This window comes from Leptodactylus fuscus, chromosome 6 (assembly GCF_031893055.1).
Source record: "Leptodactylus fuscus isolate aLepFus1 chromosome 6, aLepFus1.hap2, whole genome shotgun sequence".
NCBI lineage: Eukaryota > Metazoa > Chordata > Amphibia > Anura > Leptodactylidae > Leptodactylus > Leptodactylus fuscus.
This window is the reverse complement of record NC_134270.1, coordinates 169,110,010-169,134,442: the sequence shown is the minus strand read 5'-3', so window position 1 is coordinate 169,134,442 and position 24,433 is coordinate 169,110,010. Positions and strand designations below refer to the sequence as shown.

The following is a 24,433-nucleotide window of genomic DNA, read 5'->3' as shown; positions in this document are numbered from 1 at the left end:
TCACATGGCCATATACAGCAGGTTCTACAATAACCGGTCCTGCACCTATATAATCACGTGACCATATACAGCAGGTTCTACAGTAACAGGTCCTGCACCTATATAATCACATGGCCATATACAGCAGGTTCTACAATAACCGGTCCTGCACCTATATAATCACGTGACCATATGCAGCACGTCCTACGTATACTTTAATCCAGCGGTGCGAAACTGCAGGCAGTTTATCCGAATTCTGCAATAGTGACGAGAGTCCTGCTGTGTGACAGGCTGCACAGAACAAGGCCCCAGCTGTAAGTATATATATATATATCTTTATATATCTATTTATTTCAGAAAGGATTCAGAATATCTTCACATTTCAAAAAAACCCCAAAAATAACCTAAAGTTCATTCATGTGATTCTCAGACTCAGTCGCATAGATCCTAAAATAAAAAAAAAACAACCCCCCCTCCCCCCCAATATTTCACATATATCTACACATCCCCCAAAATATCTTGGCATATAAGGCACTTTGGATTGAAGTTAATACTGGTTATTGTTCCTTTGCATTCAAGTGTCTTCGCGTTCCTACGAGGTCCAAGAAAATATAAAAAGTTTCAGATTTTTTTTTTCTTTTTCATTCAACTCCCCCCATTCGTCCCCTCCCCCCCACCCCAAACAAAAAAAACTTTAGAAACTCCAAGTCTGACCGCGTCAGTCCACTCAAAGATCCGATAAGATTCCCGACCGAAGCGGAAAAAAAAAAAAAAAAAAAAGAAAATTCCAAAAATTGCACTTCTAGAAATGAGCCAAAGGGATGGACAGACCTCAGCACCGGAGGAGGAGGGGGGAAGCGCTCCGTAGCTATCTGCACAGCACGACAGCCATGGCCTCTGGCGGCTTACAGGGATCGGGTGGGTGGTGTGAGTGCGCTGACCTCTAGGGGCCAGGAGGTGTGGTTGCGGCTGCCGCGGGATCCAATCTTTGGTTTTGCAGGACTTGCTTACAGTATAGTAGAAAGATAGAGAAAATAGATTGATCTATTGCAATGTCTGGTCGGGTGTCAGGCCTCGCCCCCGTGGTTCCGATTGAGGGGGCTCTGCCTGGAGGATAGGGCACAGATGGTTGATGGGGAGCGGGGCGGTCTCACGTGTGTGGCCGCAGGCCTTTGTCTGTGCCGATGTCTACGGTGATGTTGGTGTAGAGAGGGAGCAGCTCCTTGGACATGAGTTTATACTGCAGCGAGTTCATTCCGTCTTGTTTCCAAGTCCGTCTCGTCTTGGCTAAGAGATTGAACCTGAAACGAGAAGGTGGTCAGAAGATTTGTTACAATGTGTCAGACCTCCGCCGTGCACCTGTGCTAGAGGGACATGGTCAAGGCTCATAACTGCTTAACATTTGTCTTGATCTAGTTCTGCAAACACAGCTGAAGATTTGTTACCATGTATCAGTGCAGCTAAATGCAAATCAGTGTGGAGTCCTGAGTGTTCATAGGAATGCCAACTGTAACAAAACCTCAGCTGTGAGAACTGGGAACCACCAACCTGCCAAATAGGAAGTCATGTGACTGGTTACCGCAGGACTTGGTGCAGGTGATTGGTGATCCCGGGGGGGGGGGTCAGGTGTCAGGTTAATGCCCTATATTGTTCCGTGGGGCGGGGGAGGGAGCGGCCGGAGCCCTGATCTCGGTAATAACGGTATAATCTCCGAGTGGTAAATCCTTTAATGCGACATTTTTCACATACTGGACAGAACAAAACAAAGAGATCAGCGGGAGGAATGCGAGGTGAAATCTACAGGGCGGGCCAAAGCACTTTGCAACCCATAAAGGGAACAGGGCGAGCAATCCTCAATGTGCGCCCCTCACTTCATGTATCGGGGTAGAAACAAGGGCGGTATGTATAGGAGGTGACAGGCCCAGAACAACTGCTGGGGACATCAACAACTCTGCGCACATTGTGGTAGCAAAAACAGCTGTTCTGTCAGCAGACCTCACACCATCCCTACAGCTCCAGACAGCAGACACCACAACCTCCCTACAGCTCACCTATCAGAAGACCCCACACCATCCCTACAGCTCCAGACAGCAGACACCACAACCTCCCTACAGCTCACCTATCAGAAGACCCCACAACCTCACACAGCTACCGTCAGCAGACCTCACACCATACCTACAGCTCCAGTCATCAGACACCACAACCTCCCTACAGTTCCCCTGTCAGAAGACCCCACACCATCCCTACAGCTCCAGTCAGCAGACACCACAACTTCCCTACAGCTCACCTATCAGAAGACCACACAACCTCACACAGTTCCCCTGTCAGAAGACCCCACACCATACCTACAGCTCCAGTCAGCAGACTCCACAACCTCCCTACAGTTCCCCTGTCAGAAGACCCCACAAACTCACACAGCTACCCTGTCAGCAGACCTCACACCATTCCTACAGCTCCAGTCAGCAGACACCACAACCTCCCTACAGCTCCCCTATCAACCTCACACAGCTACCCTGTCAGAAGACCCCACACCATACCTACAGCTCCAGTCAGCAGACTCCAGGAGTAGTATTATAGTAGTTATATTCTTGTACATAGGAGTAGTATTATAGTAGTTATATTCTTGTACATAGGAGCAGTATTATAGTAGTTATATTCTTGTACATAGGAGTAGTATTATAGTAGTTATATTCTTGTACATAGGAGGTAGTATTATAGTAGTTATATTCTTGTACATAGGAGTAGTATTATAGTAGTTATATTCTTGTACATAGGAGTAGTATTATAGTAGTTATATTCTTGTACATAGGAGTAGTATTATAGTAGTTATATTCTTGTACATAGGAGGTAGTATTATAGTAGTTATATTCTTGCAGATAGGGGGAAGTATTATAGTAGTTATATTCTTGTACATAGGAGTAGTATTATAGTAGTTATATTCTTGTACATAGGAGTAGTATTATAGTAGTTATATTCTTGTACATAGGAGGTAGTATTATAGTAGTTATATTCTTGTACATAGGAGTAGTATTATAGTAGTTATATTCTTGTACATAGGAGTAGTATTATAGTAGTTATATTCTTGCACATAGGAGTAGTATTATAGTAGTTATATTCTTGTACATAGGAGGTAGTATTATAGTAGTTATATTCTTGTACATAGGAGCAGTATTATAGTAGTTATATTCTTGTACATAGGAGCAGTATTATAGTAGTTATATTCTTGTACATAGGAGTAGTATTATAGTAGTTATATTCTTGTACATAGGAGTAGTATTATAGTAGTTATATTCTTGTACATAGGAGTAGTATTATAGTAGTTATATTCTTGTACATAGGAGGTAGTAATATAGTAGTTATATTCTTGTACATAGGAGTAGTATTATAGTAGTTATATTCTTGTACATAGGAGGTAGTATTATAGTAGTTATATTCTTGTACATAGGAGTAGTATTATAGTAGTTATATTCTTGTACATAGGAGTAGTATTATAGTAGTTATATTCTTGTACATAGGAGTAGTATTATAGTAGTTATATTCTTGTACATAGGGGAAGTATTATAGTAGTTATATTCTTGTACATAGGAGTAGTATTATAGTAGTTATATTCTTGTACATAGGAGTAGTATTATAGTAGTTATATTCTTGTACATAGGAGGTAGTATTATAGTAGTTATATTCTTGTACATAGGAGCAGTATTATAGTAGTTATATTCTTGTACATAGGAGTAGTATTATAGTAGTTATATTCTTGTACATAGGAGTAGTATTATAGTAGTTATATTCTTGCACATAGGAGTAGTATTATAGTAGTTATATTCTTGTACATAGGAGGTAGTATTATAGTAGTTATATTCTTGTACATAGGAGCAGTATTATAGTAGTTATATTCTTGTACATAGGAGCAGTATTATAGTAGTTATATTCTTGTACATAGGAGTAGTATTATAGTAGTTATATTCTTGTACATAGGAGTAGTATTATAGTAGTTATATTCTTGTACATAGGAGTAGTATTATAGTAGTTATATTCTTGTACATAGGAGGTAGTAATATAGTAGTTATATTCTTGTACATAGGAGTAGTATTATAGTAGTTATATTCTTGTACATAGGAGGTAGTATTATAGTAGTTATATTCTTGTACATAGGAGTAGTATTATAGTAGTTATATTCTTGTACATAGGAGTAGTATTATAGTAGTTATATTCTTGTACATAGGAGTAGTATTATAGTAGTTATATTCTTGCACATAGGGGGAAGTATTATAGTAGTTATATTCTTGTACATAGGAGTAGTATTATAGTAGTTATATTCTTGTACATAGGAGTAGTATTATAGTAGTTATATTCTTGTACATAGGAGGTAGTATTATAGTAGTTATATTCTTGCAGATAGGGGGAAGTATTATAGTAGTTATATTCTTGTACATAGGAGTAGTATTATAGTAGTTATATTCTTGTACATAGGAGTAGTATTATAGTAGTTATATTCTTGTACATAGGAGGTAGTATTATAGTAGTTATATTCTTGTACATAGGAGCAGTATTATAGTAGTTATATTCTTGTACATAGGAGTAGTATTATAGTAGTTATATTCTTGTACATAGGAGTAGTATTATAGTAGTTATATTCTTGCACATAGGAGTAGTATTATAGTAGTTATATTCTTGTACATAGGAGGTAGTATTATAGTAGTTATATTCTTGTACATAGGAGCAGTATTATAGTAGTTATATTCTTGTACATAGGAGCAGTATTATAGTAGTTATATTCTTGTACATAGGAGTAGTATTATAGTAGTTATATTCTTGTACATAGGAGTAGTATTATAGTAGTTATATTCTTGTACATAGGAGTAGTATTATAGTAGTTATATTCTTGTACATAGGAGGTAGTAATATAGTAGTTATATTCTTGTACATAGGAGTAGTATTATAGTAGTTATATTCTTGTACATAGGAGGTAGTATTATAGTAGTTATATTCTTGTACATAGGAGTAGTATTATAGTAGTTATATTCTTGTACATAGGAGTAGTATTATAGTAGTTATATTCTTGTACATAGGAGTAGTATTATAGTAGTTATATTCTTGCACATAGGGGGAAGTATTATAGTAGTTATATTCTTGTACATAGGAGTAGTATTATAGTAGTTATATTCTTGTACATAGGAGTAGTATTATAGTAGTTATATTCTTGTACATAGGAGGTAGTATTATAGTAGTTATATTCTTGCAGATAGGGGGAAGTATTATAGTAGTTATATTCTTGTACATAGGAGCAGTATTATAGTAGTTATATTCTTGTACATAGGAGCAGTATTATAGTAGTTATATTCTTGTACATAGGAGTAGTATTATAGTAGTTATATTCTTGCACATAGGAGTAGTATTATAGTAGTTATATTCTTGTACATAGGAGGTAGTATTATAGTAGTTATATTCTTGTACATAGGAGTAGTATTATAGTAGTTATATTCTTGTACATAGTAGCAGTATTATAGTAGTTATATTCTTGTACATAGGAGGTAGTAATATAGTAGTTATATTCTTGTACATAGAAGCAGTATTATAGTAGTTATATTCTTATAGATAGGGGCAGTATTATATAAAATCTACTTTCCCTTTAACACTGCCCCTTATAGCTCAGTTATGACAACATATGGTAATGATCATATAATCTGGTTTCCGTGGACTTTCCCACTGCACATTATTATTTCTGCATGTCGCCCTTACTGACATAGGAGTTTACTCCTGTCACGGTACGATACAGCTCAGGACAGACAGGTAACAATGAGTAGGATTTGTCATTACCTAAACAATCAGAGCGGCAGACAAGGTATGCGATTTATTTTTAGCACAGCCCTCATTGTTTAGATAAGGTACAGGTTTGGGACTCGGGTTACAGCTGCGCTTCAGGGTGGACGGCAAGGATGAGTAGAAGGAAATGTATTGTGTGACTTGTGAGACAGCGACACCAATCTGGACACATGAACAACTTTCCAGCTTGTAAGGACCGTTCTGGGTTTATAAAGGGGGTGGGACTGATAAGGGTGTGTAAGAAAGCGTCCTGTGGGGGGTTATCGCTAGCCCCCCTGATATTACTTCAGGGGATTCAATGTAAGACTAGATGCTCCACTCTCAGTATGTGTACTCACCATAGGTGACTCACAAGATTCCTGTACGGTTTGTGATGTCGAAAACCTGTGTGCGATACGTCTCACAGCTGAGGATTTGTTACAACTTTCCCCAGCCCTGACAATCCCCTGAGCTAAGCAGACAGACCGGCTCAACTAGAGATGAGCCAAACGGTTTGCTGCGAGAGGTTAGGACGTATCAGAAATTTGTAAGGGTTCGCCATCTACGAACTGTTATTATAATTTAGGGTCTCGACAGGCCCAGACGGGTCATGAGCTTTCACAAAACAAACCTCGCAAGCTTGGCCCATCTCTATGTACAGCCAAGTCACAGCCTGTCAGTAAATAGAGCACTGGAGACCCCTTTACTGGGACAGTCCTGAGCAGCGAGACCCCCACACCCTGGTCATTGGTCCTGGTCTTACCTTTTAGGATTTTGCTCGTTGCCTTTGTCGTGTCCGTGTTTTATCATCTTATACTTCCCGTGTCGTACGGACGGCCGAGATATTAGCTGCCCGCTGAGCGCCACCCTGACATGGAGGAGAAACACAGCGTTACAAGTCCTATACGTTCCTACCCATCAAAACGGCATTCGATTTCTGTAAACCTAAGCGATATAATCACAGAAACCAGACGGCGCCCCCTGCAGTGACTGTAGATATTAGTCATACAATTACGCAGAGCGCCTGACACGTTTCAGGACCGGGATTTCCTGCTCGGTGACTCTGGCCCTATTGATGTACGACTAAACAATACGAGATGAAGACCTATCACCTAATCCGCTGTGACCACAATTTCGCAAGTGAACCCCAGCCAAGATAAACCACTACCCACACAGCCGTCCCCATGTACCTGACTGCGATGTCGTCGTCCTCGCCGCCCCACCCCCAGTAGTTATTAGGAAATCCATTCATCTTCATGTATTGTTCGGGGGTGAGGGCGGAGACCCCTCCGAAGTACGACTTGTAAGGCAACCTGTGAAGGGGAACACACTGGGTTAGCTTAGCAATATGGGCAAGTTAAGGTCTGGATTGTCACACAGCTTTCCCAGACTCCTGAACGCCAAAACAAACCTTTACCTCTAGCCATTTGGCGATGCTTTACATCGTGTCTCCTTGGCATGTAACCCAGCTTTTCCAGATGCCTGAAATGTAAGCCAGCCTGACTATGCAGCCATGGATGATCTGTTAAAGTGTGGGTTGTTTTCCATTCAGGAACAAGGGAAAGATGGGTGTTTAGCACTCCAGGTGCTAATGCTGGTTTTATACTTCTATCTTAGATGGATTGGTATTTGGGAAAGCTGGGTGACAACCAATAGGCCCGCCATTACAGTGCCAGGCCAAAATTTGCAAGAGATGAAGATCATATGCGGCCTTAGTAAAAGCTGGGCAAGTGTTGTGTGTGGGAAACGCAACTGCATACTTGGCCCTAACAAATCCCATGGAGTATACATGCTACCTGTCAAGACGCAACGGCGTCTCTCCACGCTGGATTGAATGAGAATACATAGACAACCCCTTTAAGAAGGTCTGCTCACTCCTGATACAATTCTGAGCATCCTTTAAGCCTGCATTGTGCTGTTCCTCTGTTATTCCTCCTGGAAATGTATGACTACATTTATAAACGGCGCTTGCCATGTTCCGTAGGTAAAAGTGAGTGACACACTCCTAACCAGCTGACAAATTTGAACAAACTTCCAGGAGGAACAACAGAGTAACGCCACAGAGTTGTAACAGAAGATACTTCAGAATGGCCAATTAATGTGGAATATAAGGATTTACTACACCAGATATGTCACGAGAGGTGATATGAACTTGGCATACCCCTTTAAGACCCATCTGGGCAGGCAATGGAGCCGTACGGACCCCAGTGACTACAATACCCAATGCAGAGGTGAATGTAACCTTAGTTTCATCGTTCTTAAAGGGATTCTACCGTTAAACTACTTTTTTTTTCTAATTACCACGTCGGAATAGCCTTAAGAAAGGCTATTCGTCTCCTACCTTTAGACGTGGTCTCCGCCGCGCCGTCCCGTAGAAATACTGGTTTTAACCGGTATGCAAATGAGCTCTCCGCAGCAATGAGGGCGGGCCCCAGCGCTGAAAGGCCGACGAGCGCATCCCCATTGCTGCCCGAGAGCTCTTTCCTGCGCCTCCTCCTTGTTCTGCAGCAACTCCGCCTCTTCTGGCTTCTCTTGCTCTTGTAGTTCTATACAGGAGCATAGAGAGGCCACCCCAAAATGGCCGGCTCCTGTATTGAACTGCAAGAGCGGCTACCCAAAAATGGCCACCGGCTGGCTCCTGTATTGAACTGCAAGAGCGACTACCCAAAAATAGCCTCCTTCTTCTGAAGCAACTCCGCCTCTTCTGGCTTCTCTTGCTCTAGTAGTTCTATAGAGGAGCATAGAGAGGCCACCCCAAAATGGCCACCAGCTCCTGTATTGAACTGCAAGAGCGGCTACCCAAAAATAGCCGGCGGCCATTTTTGGGTAGCCGCTCTTGCAGTTCAATACAGGAGCCGGCCGCCGGCCATTTTGGGGTGGCCTCTCTGCTCCTGTATAGAACTACAAGAGCAAGAGAAGCCAGAAGAGGCGGAGTTGCTGCAGAAGAAGGAGGCGGCGCAGGAAAGTGCTCTCGGGCAGCAATGGGGATGAGCTCATTGGCCTTTCAGCGCTGGGGCCCGCCTTCATTGCTGCAGAGAGCTCATTTGCATACAATTTAAAACCGGTATTTCTACGGAACGGCGCGGCGGAGACCACGTCTAAAGGTAGGACACGAATAGCCTTTCTTAAGGCTATTCCGACGTAGTAATTAGAAAAAAAAAAAGTAGTTTAATGGTAGAATCCCTTTAAAGGGATTTCCCAGTCCTGTGTAAATAAAGCAGAATAATATCACGGAAAGTTCCGTCTAGTCCTAACAGCCTTTACTTTTTCTCCATTTGCATTCTTTCACAGTTTACAATGGTGTCACATGATCTGTTCATGGACAGATGGATGACAGAGAGGAATTCCTGAGTACAAGTCGTACTATTTAAAGGGTGTCTCTCATCACCTCCGTCTTTTTACATCCTTCAATAGACGCTTCTCTGCCGATTCCAGCCCAGTTGGAATTTTTTCTGTAGTCTTCACCGTTCCCGAGCAAACACGTCTGTTACTTTTAGCACAGTCGTGCTCTCTGCTGTCGGGTGGGCGGTGCCTGACACTCTGCTCCTGTCTAGGACCGCCCACTCGACAGCAGAGGGCATTACTGTGCTGAAAGTAATAAAAGCGATTGCCGGGGAATGGTGGGGACTACAGAAAAAATTCCAACTGCGCTGGAATCAGTGGAGCGGCATCTATTAAAGGACACATTTGGTGGAGGTGGTGAAAAGTCTTCTTTAAAAGGGATCTCTCCCATTGGCTGCCCCCCTAAACCATTGCACATACTTGTATCCGAACTTGTCCATGGCGATGGACGCGTGCTTTGGGAACCTGTCGCAGATGTACAAGTTGCGATCGTCCTCGGGAATGAGATCTACGTCGTGGAAGAACATGCAGTCCCAATCCTCGTCCTTCATCGCTTCCTTAAAGCCGATGTTCAGCAGCTTTGCCCGATTGAAGGTGTAATTACCTGCCTGGAAACAGAAGAGGGCATGGGTCAAGAGAGGAGCCCCGACATCATGGGGCGGTGGCACGTACACTTCTAGACAGGTGATAAGCGGCTGCTACTCCGGCTCTTACCGCTTATCTCTAGTTTTTACAGGACAGCCACATCTGCCCATATGTTTATGAGCCCCGCTGAGATTTACGAGAGGCGAGGACGTATCTATTTATAGCAATACTATTAAACTATTTGGAGGACACGTAGAGTGTAAAATAATCCTGCGCGAGTACACCGCAGCATCGCCGACGGCCACACGGGAGCGGAACATCTGACAGTGCAGAGACGGGAAGTCTGCCGGCTATCGGAGACACCGGGGTATCAGGTGTCTATGGTTAACTTGGGTTACACAGTGTGTACGTCTTAGAAGGCTGTTGTCTGAACACTTATCTATCCCTCGGCTATTCCTGTTGGCCGCTCATAGACATGTCTACCTTACTTGGCTGAGGGTGCAAGTTTCCCCCTCCTACAATAGAGGATGGAGGGAAGAAGGGTCGAGCTGCTGGATTTCATCTTCTTCTCAAGGGAGATAAGCTTCTTCCAGAGTGGTCTGGCAGTGGACTACGACTCTTTCCCTGCTCATAACACATGCATGCTCGGCCAGGCTCTTGGAATGACCATGTATGGCAGGGACCAAACATGAGATAGCTCCTTTCCATTACAGATTCCACCTCCTATACATAAGCTATGTAGTCATGTAGCCATCTCTACAGGTCGTCCTACACACATGCATTCTGGGCTCCGCCGAGCATGCATGTGTACCGAATGGAAAAAATGGAAGTAACCTGACATCTCTGGAGGAGAGATTCCCCAGCTCAGGACCATTCCCTTTCTTAAAGGGGTATCCTAGGACTATGATATTGAACACCACTTCTCACGTCCATTGGCCACATGACCATGCTGTAGCTCAGCCTCATTGGAATGAATTGGGTCAAGTTGCAATACTAAGCACAGCCACTGTGTACTGTACGGCGCTGTGCTTGGTAAGAAGTGACGAGGGTCAATATTGCAGTCCTGGAATACCCCTGTAACCAACAAGGAGGGTCAGATATCAATGCCTGGTGTTATCATATGGGGGGAGGGCGTCCAGATCTGTACCTGATGGATGATGTAGATGCCGTAGTTGAGCTGCTGCCTCTGCAGGAAGGGGTGCAGGTAATACAAGAGATACTTAAGGTGCTGCTCCCGGTTGCGGTGAGGGATGATGATGGCCGTCTTATGGTTAGACTCGCAGTCAGGGGGCTTGTATCGGCCTCCTTTGGTCACATATGGGTTCTTGTGGACCACGTCTTCAAGTGTCAAGACCTCTGGCAACTGGACTCGGATAGGTCCTCCTGGAAACAAGAAGAGGCAGCCTGGTCAGTACTGTAGATTGCGATTATTAACTTGAAAGGTGCATGGTTCTCCACTCCCTTCCAAAGCAGCATTCAAAATTCCACATCAAGATGGGACCTATCATTGTAGAAGCGGTGTATGATCTGATAAGGGTGGTCTTGTGAGCCTCTCCTACATTACTAATACTCCAGTCACATCCAGAGCTGCAGTCACAATTGCTGCATGCACGCTGCTGTTCCGCGTCTCCCGCACCGGTCTCTACTCCAGGACATGCCAAGTACCCGTGGTCTCTGACTGGGCGAGAACTACGACCCCTAGCCGTCAGCAAGGGGTGAATGAGAATGTAAAGCCAGAGTCAATCCTCGCTGCTGCTGTGGAAGGCACTGGAGTAGAAGACAGACCAGCATTGCCGTTCTATGACAATGTATATGAGGATTAGGACAATGCCGATCGCAGTCCTGTGGGTCGCTTTATTATAGCGCCCCCGCATATTAGGACAATTAGGCCGTTTTATGACCGCTGACATTATCGCAGCCATTACTTACACTCATCTCCTTGATGTGTTTTGGCTGCAGTCAGGGTTGTAGGAATTCAATATGAACAGGCGCCAACAGGTAATAAGGCAACCGGAGTGTTGGGTGGGGCTAATAGAGGTTAGGAAGAAGGGGGAGGGGAGGATTCACCTCTGACACACTTCTTCAGAAGTTCTCAGTGATCAGGAAGGAAAGGAAAAAGAAAACTTTACATAAGATGTGTCGATAAGGACTCCATTAATAAAACCTCACGGCGCTGACGGCCAGGAGAGAGAGAAGGAGACATCTTATTACAGGTGACAGGAGCCAATGTGCAACGCAAGGCCAACGTGCCGGCCAAAGAAGGTGCCATCTCTTATAGGACACCTCCACCTATAGAGAGTCTGAGATGAGGACGTTATAGCAGGACAGACCCCCCCCATCTGACAATCTGCTTACTATGGATACATAAATGAATGGAAAAGTCCAGTAACATGCCCCTAGCAACTGGACCACCCCAAAGGCAGATACCACTAAGGGCGGAGAAGAGGGGGCTTTATAGAGTTATACTGAGAACATTTTGCTGAAATTAACTGTAGGCTCCACTTTTATGAGCCAACGTATACATAAAGACAACCTGTATTATACTCCAGAGCTGCGCTCACTATTCTGCTGGTACAGTCACTGTGTACATACATTACATTACTTATCCTGTATTATACTCCAGAGCTGCGCTCACTATTCTGCTGGTGCAGTCACCGTGTACATACATTACATTACTTATCCTGTATTATACTCCAGAGCTGCGCTCACTATTCTGCTGGTACAGTCACTGTGTACATACATTACATTACTTATCCTGTATTATACTCCAGAGCTGCACTCACTATTCTGCAGGTACAGTCACTGTGTACATACATTACATTACTTATCCTGTATTATACTCCAGAGCTGCACTCACTATTCTGCAGGTACAGTCACTGTGTACATACATTACATTACTTATCCTGTATTATACTCCAGAGCTGCACTCACTATTCTGCAGGTACAGTCACTGTGTACATACATTACATTACTTATCCTGTATTATACTCCAGAGCTGCGCTCACTATTCTGCTGGTGCAGTCCCTGTGTACATACATTACATTACTTATCCTGTATTATACTCCAGAGCTGCGCTCACTATTCTGCTGGTGCAGTCCCTGTGTACATACATTACATTACTTATCCTGTATTATACTCCAGAGCTGCGCTCACTATTCTGCTGGTGCAGTCACTGTGTACATACATTACATTACTTATCCTGTATTATACTCCAGAGCTGCACTCACTATTCTGCTGGTACAGTCACTGTGTACATACATTACATTACTTATCCTGTACTGATCCTGAGTTACATCCTGTATTATACTCCAGAGCTGCACTCACTAATCTGCTGGTGCAGTCACTGTGTACATACATTACATTACTGGATCTGGGACTACCAATGAATTTAGTATAAACAAATGAAGTGCCCCCCAAAATGAAATGATTAAAACATCACTTTAAATAAATTCTGTTAAAATTGGGCAATATTGGGCCCCTAATGTATCAGTCACAATAAGGGTGTGGATACTATACACCTCTCCTAATGAGTGGCCGCCCTGCACTTAATTAGAAGGGAGTTCACAGTGACGCGTTGTTCCTGATCTGTGACTGTTTGGGGCGCACACTCGGATAATGATAGGTGTGCTTAATATCAACACATCACAGAGCCCACGTTTTATTATCAATGCTTGGATCTATTGAGGTCAGATTTTAGTATAAGATGCGCCCCTCTATTACACTCCAGTAGCAGAGCGATAATTCATTCACACTTACAACGTGTGGGCGTCTCAGGGGTGTCAGCACATTACATATCTCACATTCCCTATCTGCATTGGGATCAGTAGAATCGCGTCTCCGCTGCCCGCCCGCTCGGCGATGGCAGAGAAAATGGCAGCACCCATGCACCACCGGGAAAATGGTGCCTTGGTCAACTTTGATATGCATGATATTAAGGATGCTGCCCTCTAGACACTACATGTATGAGAAGATAACCCGACCACAATAAGGACATCATGGCTGGTTATCAGGAGGACACTACATGTATGAGAGGATAACCTGACCACAATAAGGACATCATGGCTGGTTATCAGGAGGACACTACATGTATGAGAAGATAACCTGACCACAATAAGGACATCATGGCTGGTTATCAGGAGGACACTACATGTATGAGAAGATAACCCGACCACAATAAGGACATCATGGCTGATTATCAGGAGGACACTACATGTATGAGAAGATAACCTGACCACAATAAGGACATCATGGCTGGTTATCAGGAGGACACTACATGTATGAGAAGATTACCTGACCACAATAAGGACATCATGGCTGGTTATCAGGAGGACACTACATGTATGAGAAGATAACCTGACCACAATAAGGACATCATGGCTGGTTATCAGGAGGACACTACATGTATGAGAAGATAACCCGACCACAATAAGGACATCATGGCTAGTTATCAGGAGGGGGCACTACATGTATGAGAAGATAACCTTACCACAATAAGGACATCATGGCTGGTTATCAGGAGAGGACACTACATGTATGAGAAGATAACCCGACCACAATAAGGACATCATGGCTGGTTATCAGGAGGACACTACATGTATGAGAAGATAACCTGACCACAATAAGGACATCATGGCTGGTTATCAGGAGGGGGCACTACATGTATGAGAAGATAACGGGACCACAATAAGGACATCATGGCTGGTTATCAGGAGAGGACACTACATGTATGAGTAGATAACGGGACCACAATAAGGACATCATGGCTGGTTATCAGGAGAGGACACTACATGTATGAGAAGATAACGGGACCACAATAAGGACATCATGGCTGGTTGTCAGGAGAGGACACTACATGTATGAGAAGATAACCCGACCACAATAAGGACATCATGGCTGGTTATCAGGAGGACACTACATGTATGAGAAGATAACCTGACCACAATAAGGACATCATGGCTGGTTATCAGGAGGACACTACATGTATGAGAAGATAACCTGACCACAATAAGGACATCATGGCTGGTTATCAGGAGGACACTACATGTATGAGAAGATAACCTGACCACAATAAGGACATCATGGCTGGTTATCAGGAGGACACTACATGTATGAGAAGATAACCTGACCACAATAAGGACATCATGGCTGATTTTATGACCTTAGAACGGTCCTGCATTAATGGTCGTATCCACTGTCAAGAAATCAAGACAACAGACTGTGACCACAAGATATTTAGTGAAAATCTTTAAAACTCTGCAAAATTTTTAGATTTTTTATATTGGCAAACATTTTTAACTTTTAATTATCTACAAATTTTACAATGGTTATGTTCGTTGGAATATCCCTTTAATGTGCTGGTTCTCCATGGTCAGAGGTGAGGGGCGGAGGAAAGAGTCCTCGGTAACATTAGACTAACTGTAGGTTACAATGTCACCTCCACCTAAATACACAATGTACCAGACGTCACTCCCCGCACCTGGCAGTCCTGATTTCGGTTCCCCAGTGCTCGGTATTGGGGTTGGCACACGCTGGGAGTCAGGGCACTTGGCCAGGGCTCCATATGAGAACTCCAGACACTAAGGAACTTCTGCAAATATTTGATCTGACTTGCAGTGTCTGGATGGAACTTTATATAGTATTGACAATGTCTACGATGGTGAGGTCTTCTCTTTATCACCCATTATGTACGCAGTGCCAGTCCCTGGGTCAGCGAGCTCACAAGCTGATCTCCTGGAGCCAGCGCCGTGTGATCCTGGGGCAGAAGGATAAGCGGTGCCAGGAGCGGCCACCTACAGCCCTAGATTATTGATCCAGCAGGACTGGAGGCTTAAAGGGCCCCCAAGATGAGAACGTCCATAGACTGTCAATAGAGAATGCACAGAAAAGTTAGAAGTTAGAAATTCTGGATCTTTGTGATCACTTGGAGCTGCACAGCGCGCCTATCGTGGGGGTCCTCCAGCCTTACGTCACTTTGTAAGAAGTTACACAAATACTGAACATTCTGCAAACTTGAAGAGGAAACTCCTCCTTACAGCTGAGACTTGTCACAGTTGCTTTCTGATGGGCTCAGTTTCTGAAGCTACAGCAATGATGTCACCGACTAGCTCGGCCAATGATTAGCTGGAGTGGAGTGGTAACTGATGATGTCATCACTGGAGCACCAGAGACCGGAGCTGTGCAGCTGGAACAGCCGAGGGAAACAAAGAGTTAAGGAACCTTTTTTTTTTTTTTTTTTTTTAAGAGATTTTTTTTGTACCCAGTAAGGAAAATCCCTTTAAGCAACATTTAAAGTGGCATTTCCATAGCTAGGCTAAACCATTATTTGGGGTGTGGTTGTGCTGCATCATGTTTTCTGCGGAACTGCAGCCGCCTTCCCTGTTCTCTGTACAGACAGGTTGCCAAGATGCAACTCTACTCCCTTTTCAGGACTAGGTGGGGGTCCCAAAGGATGGACCTTCATTGATCAAAAAGTAATGGTATAGCCTAGGGATGAGACTATACTGTAGTTAGCAGGGATTGAGGTGGATCAGATCTTATCGGCATGAATCTGTGTGTGAGACTGGTGAGAAGGTAAATAAAGCAAAGGTCAGTCTGGAGAGGAAAACAAAGAAGAAAGGAAGAGAGCAAAGGAAAAGGAAAAATAGGAGAGGAGAGCAAAGGGAAAAAATGGAGAAGAGGAGCGCAAAGGAAAAAGAGAAAAAGGAGAGAAAAGGAAAAAAAAAAGGAAAAGAGAAGAGCAAAAGGGAAAAAAAAGGAGAAGAGGAGAGCAAAGGAAAAAAGAGAAAAAGAAGAGCAAAGGAAAAAAAAAGAGAAAAAAGAGCAAAGGAAAAAAAAGAGAAAAAGGAGAGCAAAAGAAAAAAAAAAGGAGAAGAGAAGAGCAAAAGGAAAAAAGGAGAAGAGGAGAGCAAAGGAAAAAAAAGAAGAAGAGAAGAGCAAAAGGTAAAAAAAGGAGAAGAGGAAAGCGAAGGAAAAAAGAAAAAGCAAAGGGGAAAAAAGGAGAAGATGAGAGCAAAGGAAAAAAGAGTAAAAGAAGAGCAAAGGAAAAAAAAAGGAGAAGAGAAGAGCAAAAGGAAAAAAGGAGAAGAGGAGAGCAAAGGAAAAAAGAGAAAAAGAAGAGCAAAGGAAAAAAAAAGAGAAAAAAGAGCAAAGGAAAAAAAAGAGAAAAAGGAGAGCAAAAGAAAAAAAAAAGGAGAAGAGAAGAGCAAAAGGAAAAAAGGAGAAGATGAGAGCAAAGGAAAAAAGAGTAAAAGAAGAGCAAAGGAAAAAAAAGGAGAAGAGCAAAAGGGAAAAAAAAAAAGGAGAAGAGGAGAGCGAAGGAAAAAAAAAAGAAAAGAAAAGCAAAGTGGAAAAAAGGAGAAGAGGAGAGCAAAAGGGAAAAAAAGGAGAAAAAGGAGAGCAAAAGAAAAAAAGAAGAGAAGAGCAAAAGGGGAAAGGAGAAAAAGGAAAAAAAAAAAAAAGGAGAAGAGCAAAGGATAAAAAAGAGAAGAGGAGAGCGAAGGAAAAAGGGAGAAGAGAAGAGCAAAAGAAAAAAAAAAGGAGAAGAGGAGAGTGAAGGAAAAAAGGAGAAAAAAGGAGAAGAGCAAAAGGGGTAAAAAAGGAGAGGAGGAGAGCAAAGGAAAGGAGAAAAGAAGAAAGGAAAAGAAAAACAATAGGAGAGAAAATGAGAGGAGAGGAAAGGAGGAGAGGAGATCATAAGGAAAGCGCTCAGCACCATGATCAGGAGGAAGTCCAGGTAGTCAGCCTTGATATTAGGGTGCCCTGACCATCATGTGCCCCCCAAACACCCACCCACACTTAAATACACAAATACTGCAAACAGAAAAAAAAAACCAAAAAACAAAAGGACAAACATAAGTCCCCGAGCCCGCCCAGCACAGGCACGACCTTTGGAAGCCCGCACAATGTGGAGGTATTTCACCTTGTAAAATAAACAGGACCGGCCCAATGACACTGACAATGAAACTGGAACAAGCGATGTTCCCGGTGAGCAAACATTGCAAAATAATCAGACTGTGCCTCATCAGGATCATCTCTGCGATGGACTACAGGTCCCAGCACCCTCTGGACCCTCCCCATGCACTTGACCAATGGGAACCAAAATGATTATGGTTTTTGGCCCTGTGTGTATTAAAGGGGCCATTCTCGTTCAGACCTTCTACTTCTCACAGCTGAAGCTTTGTTACAATCTTCTAAACTAAACCAGACCAAACTTATTATGCATGAACTTCACTGAAACATTGTAACAAGATATCTGGTGGGGAGAGGTTTGTGCTGCGGATGTGTTCATGCTACGTAACAAACCCTCAGCTGTGAGAAGTGTTAGGAGTGTCCAGCGCCAGTCATTGACATGAAGCACTCGCTCTAGGATTACAGTTCTGAGGACTCGATGCAGCTGTATGAGGACTGGAGCAGTTAGCTGAGGACAAGGTCAGGCCCGTCATGGGGGCGGTATCATGGGTTCAGGGTGCCCTATAAAGGAACTACCCCCTAGGTTGGCATCTCCTTAAAATCTGGTGAACGGCTGCCCCCGTATAAACAGGTGGTATTACTGGAAAGCTGCCAGCAAGAGCATGACTCTCCAGGAACACCACTGTACGAGGAGAGCGCCCCTTTACACCCAGATATGTAATACAATTGTTACAATGTAGCAGCCTGGAATATTGTCTGTCTATCTCACAGAGCACTGGATAGAACTGTAACAAACCCTCAGCTGTGACAAGTCTTAGGTCAGGACGAGTTTTCAGCCTCTCAAGATGAACGAGAACATTCCCAATCCCTGACAGCAGGAAATGGTAAATCAGCTGAGGGTTTGTTACAATGGATTTCAGTCTATGCAATGTCATTGTCTCTTCTGTAGAGACGGTTTGTTACAATGTATCAGTGCAGGTGAAATGTATCTGCCTGGAATCCTGACTAAGGCTCGGTTCACCTCTACGTTCGGGTATCCATTATGTGGAAATCAGAGCGCAGAGGTGAATCGGGCCTGAGGATTGTTTGGACTGGATGCAACTGTGACAAATCTTCAGCTGTGAGAAGTCATAGGTCAGGACAGGTTTTGACAGCAAGCAGAGAGGTTGAAAGTCGTAAAAAAAGAAGCTGAGGGTTTGTTACAATGGATCACAGTCTTCACAATAGAACAATCTCTTTTCGGTACTGATGGTTTGTTACAGTGTATCGGTGCAGGTAAAACGTAAGCACTCCTAAGACTCCTCCTATGGGGCCCGTATATCAGCACATGCTATAGATAACATGAATGTGAGGTCACGTTCAGATTTCGGCAACAGGTTAAGTCACGTGACCACTTACCTATGTAAGGAGAGTTCTCAGGGCATAATGGCAGCAGATCCTCCCGCACGGCAGGCTTCGATATCAAACTAAGATTGGCGTAAACGTCACCAGGGAACGAGAGGTTGTGGGGGTTCAGGAGCACCAGAGATTGGGGTCCGTTCTTATAAAAAATACCAAAAAAATACGCCACCCGCCTCCGGTAACCTTCTTTGTAGAGCAGAGCCATGACCACCAGCTGGACGCAGAGGAACACCAGAAAGTACTTGCCTTTGGCGATGCCCATGATGTGTCACAAGTGGCGAACCCCCCCTCCCCCCAAAAAAATACAAAAACAAAATACTCCACGTGCCTCTGCCGGCTTAAGGTTTAGTAAGTGGCAAGTTTGTGCTCGTCTCCCGATCCAGTGAGATAAGATGATGTGTCATCTCTCCTCTCCAGGCTGCATCGCAACCAGATGGCGAAACTTCAGAAGAGCGGAGGAGAAGACTGCAAAAATATACTATATAGGGGAGGGAGGGGGGTGTAAGGCACATGAGCTACGTCCCGTTCTTCAGAGGTCGCCGGCGTCTCATCGGGGTTCGGGTCGGCAGGGGAACATGTTCAGGTGTTGGATTCTGTAAGACATAAATGAAGGTTGTTAGACGGCGGTCACGCGTTTTGGGGGGTTAGCAATAGGGGGCGCCTAGAATCACCTGGAGCCGTGTGAATATTGGATACAGCCTATACGCGGCCGGCACTCTCCCGCTATAGCTGAGCTTGTGGCACTCACTAGGAAGTGAAGAACAAGAGGAGGACGATGAAGAGGGGGGGGGATGGGGAGGAGGAGGAGGAGTGGTGCTACCGCCGCCGCTGTTCTCACACAGCCAGCAATTAGGCAACCAGTCCCAGGAATAAAAGGGAGAGAGGAGGGAGCGGGCGCAGACAAAAGGCAGGAACAAAGCAAATTCCTACAGCAAGGATCAAACTATAGAAGGAGAGTGACTGACGCGTTTCACACCGCACAGCTTCTTAAAGGGGAAGGCATAAAGATTGGTGGATTGAGCACAAAGTGAAGAGTGGGGGTCTCTATATCTACCCAGACAGGACTGGTTACTTTAAGTATGTTGCTCTACAGGTCTGACCTTCACCCTGTCCCCTATAATACCCTGTGGTCACTAAGGTGCGCTTGTGCCTTTATACTACAGGTCGGGGTGTTAGTAGTTGGGTTAGGACGGTATTACATGTGTGAAGCTGGTGGGGAGGCCGAACGGCGGTCAAGGATATTTGGCACTCGTTGCATTGGGTGGGACGAAGATACAAAGATTTGCCCCCCTGTACGAGAGGCCATTCATTGGTCAGCGGATAACAATGCCAACCAGCCCAACCATCAGTCCCTGCAGTCGGACCTTAAAGGTAAAATCTCCCACCCCAGGTCCGTCAGTGCATAAACCATTTTTCAGAGGGCCTGGGCTGCCCAGACCCAAAACATGCACAAACTCAGTGCGGCCAATCACTGGCAGTGATGTCATGTCACGTGATCAGTGCGGTCAGTGATTGGCCCTAGCAGTCACCTGATTTTCTGCACTTCCAAGCATGCTGGTCTGTGCACTAGAAGGTAAGGGGACATGATGTCCGAACAAAGCATCAGTTTGGTTTCCATTCTATACGACCCGCAGCCCCCAAGGAGTTCTCCCATGTGCCCTGTCTGCTCAGGGATGTAGGATGTGACCTCCTGCACTGCACTGGCCAAAAATAACTGCTTGGCGTAGCTGCAAATTTCGTAGTGGCTGACCCTGGATCTGTGCAGCAGGTATTGGTCTGACGTTAATCCACTACCTTTCTACTGTCAATATGCAAATTGCCTCTTCGGAGTAATGGCGACGTCCTTGTAACTCCAAAGAGCAGATTTACATATTCACAAAAAAAGAGCGACAACTCAGCAACAGAGGCAACGACTGACAGAAGGAAAACACAGATTGGTACTGGTGACAGTAACCTATCTATCTGCAGGGCTGGGGTGATATGCTGGTTCTGGTGACAGTAACCTATCTATCTGCAGGGCTGGGGTGATATGCTGGTTCTGGTGACAGTAACCTATCTATCTGCAGGGCTGGGGTGATATGCTGGTTCTGGTGACACTAACCTATCTATCTGCAGGGCTGGGGTGATATGCTGGTTCTGGTGACACTAACCTATCTATCTGCAGGGCTGGGGTGATATGCTGGTTCTGGTGACACTAACCTATCTATCTGCAGGACTGGGGTGATACGCTGGGTCTGGTGACAGTAACCTATCTATCTGCAGGGCTGGGGTGATATGCTGGTTCTGGTGACAGTAACCTATCTATCTGCAGGGCTGGGGTGATATACTGGTAATGCTGACAGTAACCTATCTATCTGCAGGACTAGGGTGATATGCTGGTTCCGGTGACACTAACCTATCTATCTGCAGGGCTGGGGTGATATGCTGGGTCCGGTGACAGTAACCTATCTATCTGCAGGACTAGGGTGATATGCTGGGTCTGGTGTCAGTAACCTATCTATCTGCAGGACTAGGGTGATATGCTGGGTCTGGTGACAGTAACCTATCTATCTGCAGGACTAGGGTGATATGCTGGGTCTGGTGACAGTAACCTATCTATCTGCAGGGCTGGGGTGATATGCTGGGTCTGGTGACAGTAACCTATCTATCTGCAGGACTAGGGTGATATGCTGGGTCTGGTGACACTAACCTATCTATCTGCAGGGCTGGGGTGATATGCTGGTTCTGGCGACACTAACCTATCTATCTGCAGGGCTGGGGTGATATGCTGGTTCTGGTGACAGTAACCTATCTATCTGCAGGGCTGGGGTGATATGCTGGTTCTGGTGCTCCCCTATCAGCAGGACGCGGGTATTTACCCTGGGTTTTCTGTGGATGTTTCGGTCACTGACAGCACCCAGAGGTCTAGAATAAATGGAGGATTGTAAAAGAGGCCATAAGTAAGTCGTAAAGTCCATCTAAAGTGCCATTTAAAAAATAAACAGAGCGATATATAGACCATTGTAAACCTGCATGAAGAGGAGAAATACTACCACAGGGTGTATGACAGCCCATCTGCTGTAGAATATCTGGGCTGGGGGCGACATCTTCTCCATAGTAGACTGACCATAAATAACCTCACATGGCATGTCCATCAGATTACAGACTACTGTATATGACAGTCCCTGTTATAAACCCCATCCCCCGCTGTATACACCTGACTCCTGAACATCCCGGCCCCAGTCACAGAAGAACATCCATTACTTCTAGATTTATCAAGACACAACACTAATTCACTTATCACAAGGCGACAAATATAATGCTCAACTGTTCACGGCTGAGCAGAGCCGAACAAACGCTGTAAGAAGTACAGTATCACCTGTCACACTGTATTACCGCCTGTATGTGCCAGACCGAGGAGGGAGAGAGAGTACAGAAATCACCGCACATACACTACTACTGCCACCGCACAGCACTGCTACATCTAGGATTATAGGAGTTATATACTTGTACATAAGGGTCAGTATTATAGTAGTTATATTCTTGTACATAGGAGCAGTATTATAGTAGTTATATTCTTGTACATAGGAGCAGTATTATAGTAGTTATATTCTTGTATATAGGAGCAGTATTATAGTAGTTATATTCTTGTACATAGGGGGCAGTATTATAGTAGTAGTATTCTTGTACATAGGGGGCAGTATTATAGTAGTTATATTCTTGTACATAGGAGCAGTATTATAGTAGTTATATTCTTGTACATAGGAGCAGTATTATAGTAGTTATATTCTTGTACATAGGAGCAGTATTATAGTAGTTATATTCTTGTATATAGGAGCAGTATTATAGTAGTTATATTCTTGTACATAGGGGGCAGTATTATAGTAGTAGTATTCTTGTACATAGGGGGCAGTATTATAGTAGTTATATTCTTGTACATAGGAGCAGTATTATAGTAGTTATATTCTTGTACATAGGAGGTAGTATTATAGTAGATATATTCTTGTACATAGGAGCAGTATATAGTAGTTATATTCTTGTACATAGGAGCAGTATTATAGTAGTTATATTCTTGTACATAGGAGCAGTATTATAGTAGTTATATTCTTGTACATAGGAGCAGTATTATAGTAGTTATATTCTTGTATATAGGAGCAGTATTATAGTAGTTATATTCTTGTACATAGGAGCAGTATTATAGTAGTTATATTCTTGTACATAGGAGGTAGTATTATAGTAGATATATTCTTGTACATAGGAGCAGTATATAGTAGTTATATTCTTGTACATAGGAGCAGTATTATAGTAGTTATATTCTTGTACATAGGAGCAGTATTATAGTAGTTATATTCTTGTACATAGGAGCAGTATTATAGTAGTTATATTCTTGTACATAGGAGCAGTATTATAGTAGTTATATTCTTGTATATAGGAGCAGTATTATAGTAGTTATATTCTTGTACATAGGAGCAGTATTATAGTAGTTATATTCTTGTACATAGGAGTAGTACTATAGTAGTTATATTCTTGTACATAGGAGCAGTATTATAGTAGTTATATTCTTGTACATAGGAGCAGTACTATAGTAGTTATATTCTTGTACATAGGAGCAGTATTATAGTAGTTATATTCTTGTACATAGGAGCAGTATTATAGTAGTTATATTCTTGTACATAGGAGCAGTATTATAGTAGTTATATTCTTGTACATAGGAGTAGTACTATAGTAGTTATATTCTTGTACATAGGAGCAGTATTATAGTAGTTATATTCTTGTACATAGGAGCAGTATTATAGTAGTTATATTCTTGTACATAGGAGCAGTATTATAGTAGTTATATTCTTGTACATAGGAGCAGTACTATAGTAGTTATATTCTTGTACATAGGAGCAGTATTATAGTAGTTATATTCTTGTACATAGGAGCAGTATTATAGTAGTTATATTCTTGTACATAGGAGTAGTATTATAGTAGTTATATTCTTGTACATAGGAGCAGTATTATAGTAGTTATAGTCTTGTACATAGGAGCCAGTATTATAGTAGTTATATTCTTGTATATAGGAGTAGTATTATAGTAGTTATATTCTTGTACATAGGAGCAGTATTATAGTAGTTATATTCTTGTAAACAATGGGCAGTATTATAGTAGTTCAGAGTAAAGTAATATTACACATTTTCCAGTGATCTCTACGATCTGTCCTTGTGTGCGGCGAGGTGCCAGGTCCTCCATGCTGACAGACGTTCTTTGCTGCCGCTCTGGCTAATAGATGACCAGGACCCCTCCTTTAATAAGTTACAGCTCCCTGGTAGGGAATATGATAATAGGTTTTTTGAATGCCGTTAAATTCCAGTCTCTTTTTTTGCCTGACTATAAGTAAGTGCAGGATGGGACTCCGGGGAGGTCGGCTATGAATGAGCCTATAACTCACTGCAGACAA

General features: G+C 43.4%; 1 protein-coding gene across 4 annotated transcripts in view; it reads right to left on the bottom strand.

Moving 5' to 3' along the window:
- Nucleotides 1–310: 310 nt before the first annotated feature.
- Nucleotides 311–24,433, bottom strand: part of LOC142209013 (beta-1,4-galactosyltransferase 3-like) — a 49,231-nt gene continuing 25,108 nt past the window's right edge. For 3 of the 4 annotated variants that reach the window (XM_075277946.1, XM_075277949.1, XM_075277948.1), the window contains exons 2-7: nt 19,012–19,607; nt 10,853–11,088; nt 9,541–9,728; nt 6,969–7,091; nt 6,542–6,646; nt 311–1,280 (exon numbers count right to left, since the gene is read on the bottom strand). In XM_075277946.1, the coding sequence (XP_075134047.1) occupies nt 1,130–1,280; nt 6,542–6,646; nt 6,969–7,091; nt 9,541–9,728; nt 10,853–11,088; nt 19,012–19,276 (1,068 nt within the window). In that variant the 5' untranslated portion in view covers nt 19,277–19,607 and the 3' untranslated portion in view covers nt 311–1,129. Of the gene's footprint in view, nt 1,281–6,541; nt 6,647–6,968; nt 7,092–9,540; nt 9,729–10,852; nt 11,089–19,011; nt 19,608–19,685; nt 19,764–24,433 lie in introns of those variants that run through there. The other variant, XM_075277947.1, reaches the window with a different exon arrangement.